The 4,910-nt window shown below is 40.7% G+C and overlaps 1 protein-coding gene across 1 annotated transcript in view; it reads right to left on the bottom strand.

The window, feature by feature from the left end:
- gltpa (glycolipid transfer protein a) overlaps positions 1-4,540 on the bottom strand; it is a 4,755-nt gene extending 215 nt beyond the window's left edge. The window contains exons 1-4 of the mRNA XM_068311822.1: positions 4,438-4,540; positions 512-570; positions 295-428; positions 44-194 (exon numbers count right to left, since the gene is read on the bottom strand). Coding sequence (XP_068167923.1) covers positions 44-194; positions 295-428; positions 512-570; positions 4,438-4,540 — 447 coding nt within the window. The remainder of the gene's footprint in view (positions 1-43; positions 195-294; positions 429-511; positions 571-4,437) is intronic.
- Positions 4,541-4,910: the final 370 nt, after the last annotated feature.

The raw sequence follows: 4,910 nt of genomic DNA, 5'->3' as shown, positions 1-4,910 counted from the left end.
ATTTTATATGCATATGCACTCTCATAAAATATGCTGGACTCACCTTGAAAAACTGCTGCACCAGCCAGCCATGATACTTTTTTAAGGCTATTTCATAGGCCTTGGCGAAATTGACTCGAATGAGGTTTGGGTTGCTATCGTCTCTTTCTCCGTCCACCACACTCTGAAGGAAGACTTGAATAAATCTTAGACCCCTGGTTGATAAAAGGGACATAATATTTGGTTATGTGAACTCTTGCCAAATTTAAACATGTATAAACTAGACATCTCTATCATCTGAAAAGTTTCTCAAACCTCTTGAGCCACATTAGCGCCAACGTTGCTCCAGTTTTGGGCCACTGTGCTCCATGCATTTCCTTTTCTGCTTCTAAAATCTGCTGTAGCGTCTTGAACCTCACTGGGTTGGTGTCATAAACTGCCTTGATTTTCTATTTAATTAAACTCGTCATCATTATACTGAAAAATTAATGACACATCCAAGAGTGGAGTAAAATACTGAGCTCATACTTACGGTGATGTTCCCAGATATGTCAGCTTTTATTGGTGCAAAAATTGCAGAGCCAAGGCAGTCTGAGGAGGAATATATACAGGGTAATATTTATAATTTACACATTTCAAAGACTGGAAACTTACATGGAGGTCATGGGGAAAAAAACAGACAAGTGGCCCATCATGAGAATATCAGCATTTTTTGTGACAAGCATCCTCTAATAATAAGCACAAAAACTAAAAAGTAAATGTGAAATCCTGACTTGACAACATCATGTTTGGCTAGACACTACCAGATAGGGCTACAAATTTTAACCATAATGATCTTTTATATTTGATCCTATCAATGATCCATGTTGTTTTTAAATATGACTAAAATGGATGCAGCTTTCAGTGACAATTGCTGCTCCTCCTGGAAAAATTAAGTGTTACATGCAGAACGCTGTAAAAGGACTGTAAGACAGTGGTGAGGTGTGCTGTAGGTGTGACAGAGGAGTTCAAGGTGGAGGTGGGACTGCATCAGGGATCAGCTCTGAGCCCCTTCTTGTTCACTATGGTGATGGACAGGCTGACAGACGAGGTTAGACAGGAATCTCCATGGACTATGATGTTTGCAGATGACATTATGATCTGCAGTGAGAGCAGGGAACAGGTGGAGGAGAAGCTAGAGAGGTGGAGGTTTGTCCTGGAAAGGAGAGGAATGAAGGTTAGCCGCAGTAAGACAGAGTACATGTGTGTGAATGAGAGGGACCCAAGTGGAAGAGTGAGGTTACAAGGAGAAGAGATCAAGAAGGTGGAGGATTATAAGTACTTAGGGTCAACAGTCCAGAGTAATGGAGAGTGTGGAAAAGAGGTGAAGAAGTGTGTACAGGCAGGATGGAACGGGTGGAGGAAAGTGTCAGGTGTGATGTGTGATAGAAGAGTTTCAGCTAAAATGAAAGGAAAGGTGTACAAAACTGTGGTGAGACCAGCAATGTTGTTTGGTCTAGAGACAGTGTCACTGAGGAAAAGACAGGAGACAGAGCTGGAGGTAGCAGAGATGAAGATGCTGAGGTTCTCTCTGGGAGTGACCAGGATGGATAGGATCAGGAATGAGTACATCAGAGGGACAGCACATGTTAGAGGTTCTGGAGATAAAGTCAGAGAGGCCAGGCTGAGATGGTTTGGACATGTCCAGAGGAGAGATAGTGAATATATTGGTAGAAGGATGCTGAGTTTTGAACTGCCAGGCAGGAGGCCTAGAGGGAGACCAAAGAGGAGGTTTATGGATGTAGTCAAAGAGGACATGAAGGTAGTTGGTGGAGGAGGCAGTTGATTCGCTGTGGCAACACCTTAAGGGAAAAGGTGAAAGGAAAAGAAGAAGACATGCAGAAAGCTGTTTAAAAATAAACATCAGGCTTTTATAATTACATCCTCATATATGTAAATTCTTTCATTAATACTGTGCTGTGGTACAATACTCTTTAGATTCTCTGCCTCCTGGAATTTGTGGTGGTTTAATTGTCTAAAAGTCACTATCTGTGTGTCAGTTGAACACCAACCAATCCAAAATAAATGATTAAAGGAAATATATGTATATTTAAGAAATTAATAGTAAGAAATTTTTATATGCAAACCGGTTAGTTAATATTTTCAAATGTTTTCACCCAACCAAAATTTTACCCTAATTTTAACCCACACGTGACAAACTCGTAACCAGGTGGAGAAGTGAAGTTTTGCTGCCCCCTCCGATTGGTTTTGCACTTGCAGCTGTGACCGGAGTCAATCGGATCTCTACCTGTTAAATTACTCTTTATACTGGGAACTCAATCGGGTGCTTCAACAAGTGTCCAACATTAAAGTAAAAGTTAGCAGGTAGAGTCACAAAGATCAGAACTGCTTTGTCGAAATGAAAAATAAATGAAAATAAATAAAAAAGGTACAGTTTAGTCGTCACAGAAATAAGCAACTCAGTTTGGACTTGTTGGAAAACAGGTGTCCTATTTTATCTCTCTAAGAGCAGAATCTGGGGATATCCTATGAATCCTGCATTAATATATATTTTTTTAAAAAGATGTTAAATTGAATCCAGAGCTTGTGATTTCAATCCTGCAGTTCTGTACCACAGCAAAGCTTTATGTCTAACGACATCTCTGCTGGAGCACCTGAGTGAGTGATGATGGGATGGTGAACAATGAGGTATCTCACTCACACAACAGAAGGCTTTCTCCTTTTAAGCTGTTAGAGGAAACTACACAACAGTCGGCTGTTTTGTGCCGGTGGGAGGCATCACAGCGACACAGACGGAAATGTATCTTGTTTCAGAGACATCCTCCTCTTGTATTGCTTTCCACTCTCTTCACATGACTTTTATTGCAAATACACAGCACCTGTTAATTTAACAACTCTGAAATTAACTTTAACTGTATTGAATTAAAGCTAAAATACACAAGCTTAACAAGAATTAGACCCGAATACCATAATTTCTTCAGTTCATGTTATTCAACACATAGTAATGATATCAATTGTCCTGTTAAATATGGAGTCCGGAAGCACAGGAGGTGTAGCCCTAGAAAAGAGGACTAATGAAGCAGAATTTGAGACACCTTTGTGAATGATGTACAGGACGTCAATAGCATGGAGGAAATTTGGCTAAAATGTGTTGTAGGTCAGGAAAAACAATGGTGACAACGAGGAACAGGCCTAGTGCTGACATTCAGACTGACTCTCAAGGGTTTCACATGGCCGGTTCAATGGAGGACCTTTGGCATATTAATACAGAATGAAGTTGCACAAAGATGCCCGGGTACACCATGCTGCCACTGAATGGGCAATGGGGAACTCAACACCGTACTAATCAATTTTCACAACTTAAAATCCAGGCCAGTGGATTAAATTATGCATGCAAAGCGACTGTGGACATCTTGATTGAGGGAAAGACGATCTAAAAAAGATTAGCATTTGGGAAGATCGTTTTATTATGGGTGATGAAAAGGTTGGGACAGATTTTCCTCACAACTTTTTCTTGTGAGGGAAATATTGTTGTCTGTTGTTTTATCCTTTTCTTTTCATTTCCTTGGCTTTCAAAGGCACTGGAAACTCGCAGACTGTGTGAAAGAGATGGATTCTATCATTCCATGTATAAAATTATGTGGACGCACATTTACTCACAGACATTAGCTCAGGATAACAAACTGGGACAAAGTTAGTGTCTCCATTTATCTGTATGGAATGATAGGAATCTGCCCCCCCTCAGATTAATGAAAATTTCATATCTTGTCTCTTTTTGAGCTGATCTCAAAACTATTTGCCAACAAAGACTGGGCATTACTGGACATTTTGAAAGAGCCATGAATGTCAAGTAAGACTCAAAAACCAACAAGAAAAGGTCCAGGAAAAATTTCGAGCCTACATTTGTCAAACTTGAATCCCATAAAAAAAATCTGTGGTGGGATTTGAAGACAGTCGCAACACATGAACCTATTAATATTAGAAAACCACACGTCTTTGCCACGAGGAATGGGCTAAGATTCCTCAGGACCTCTCTCTATAAGATGTTGCTCTCTGGTCTTATATCATATTTATATGAGGTCATCACAGATTCAGAGTCTCTACAACGTAATAGAGACACTTGTCAAGAAGGCATCGAATCATTTTCAGGCTGCAGCAGGAATAAAACTATAATTTTGTGTTGTATTCTTGGAAAACACTTGTAATATCCACTCCACTTATTTATTTATTTAAACTGCTCATGTTTGATGTGATCATTCTGAACAGCCCATAATATACTGTACTTATTTACCTCATTTTCAATAGCTGTTATTTTTAATCCCATACATAAAAATAAATATCTCTCTCACTGTTTCTTTAATCTCATCTTTAAAGTGCATCTATTTCCACAAAACGTCACATCCATGAACGCCAGAGATGCCTTCATAGTCTCTACTGTGTCCTACTGGAATCACTTACCAAAGAAAGGTGGAAGGTACGACACAGCTTCCAGAAACGGTCTGGTTTCCACCTGCCTGTCAGCTGGCAGCTGTCTGAACTGGTGCTCCATTAACAGAGTCATCCTGCTGCTTCAGACACACACTTAGAAATAACAGCAACAGGCTGTCAGCCCTCTACTGTAGATGTACACACACACACACACACACACACACACACACACACGCACACACACACACACACACACACACACACACACACACACACGCACGCACGCACACACACACACACACACACACACACACACACACGCACACGCGTCACCTGCCATGAACCCAGGTAATGGTTGACGGTCCCTCCAGTGATGGACTGGTTACTAATGGATCCCGCTCGACAAATTCTGCTGGTAGGGAACCAGTCAGTAACCCAACAGCATCATCTGATGCCAGTCCTCCTTTAATCACTGCTTCACTGCACACCAATGGAGTTTAGTG

The sequence above is a fragment of the Antennarius striatus genome, chromosome 3 (assembly GCF_040054535.1).
Source record: "Antennarius striatus isolate MH-2024 chromosome 3, ASM4005453v1, whole genome shotgun sequence".
Lineage (NCBI taxonomy): Eukaryota > Metazoa > Chordata > Actinopteri > Lophiiformes > Antennariidae > Antennarius > Antennarius striatus.
Note: the sequence above shows the minus strand (reverse complement) of the source record. Positions and strands in the feature narration are given on the sequence as shown.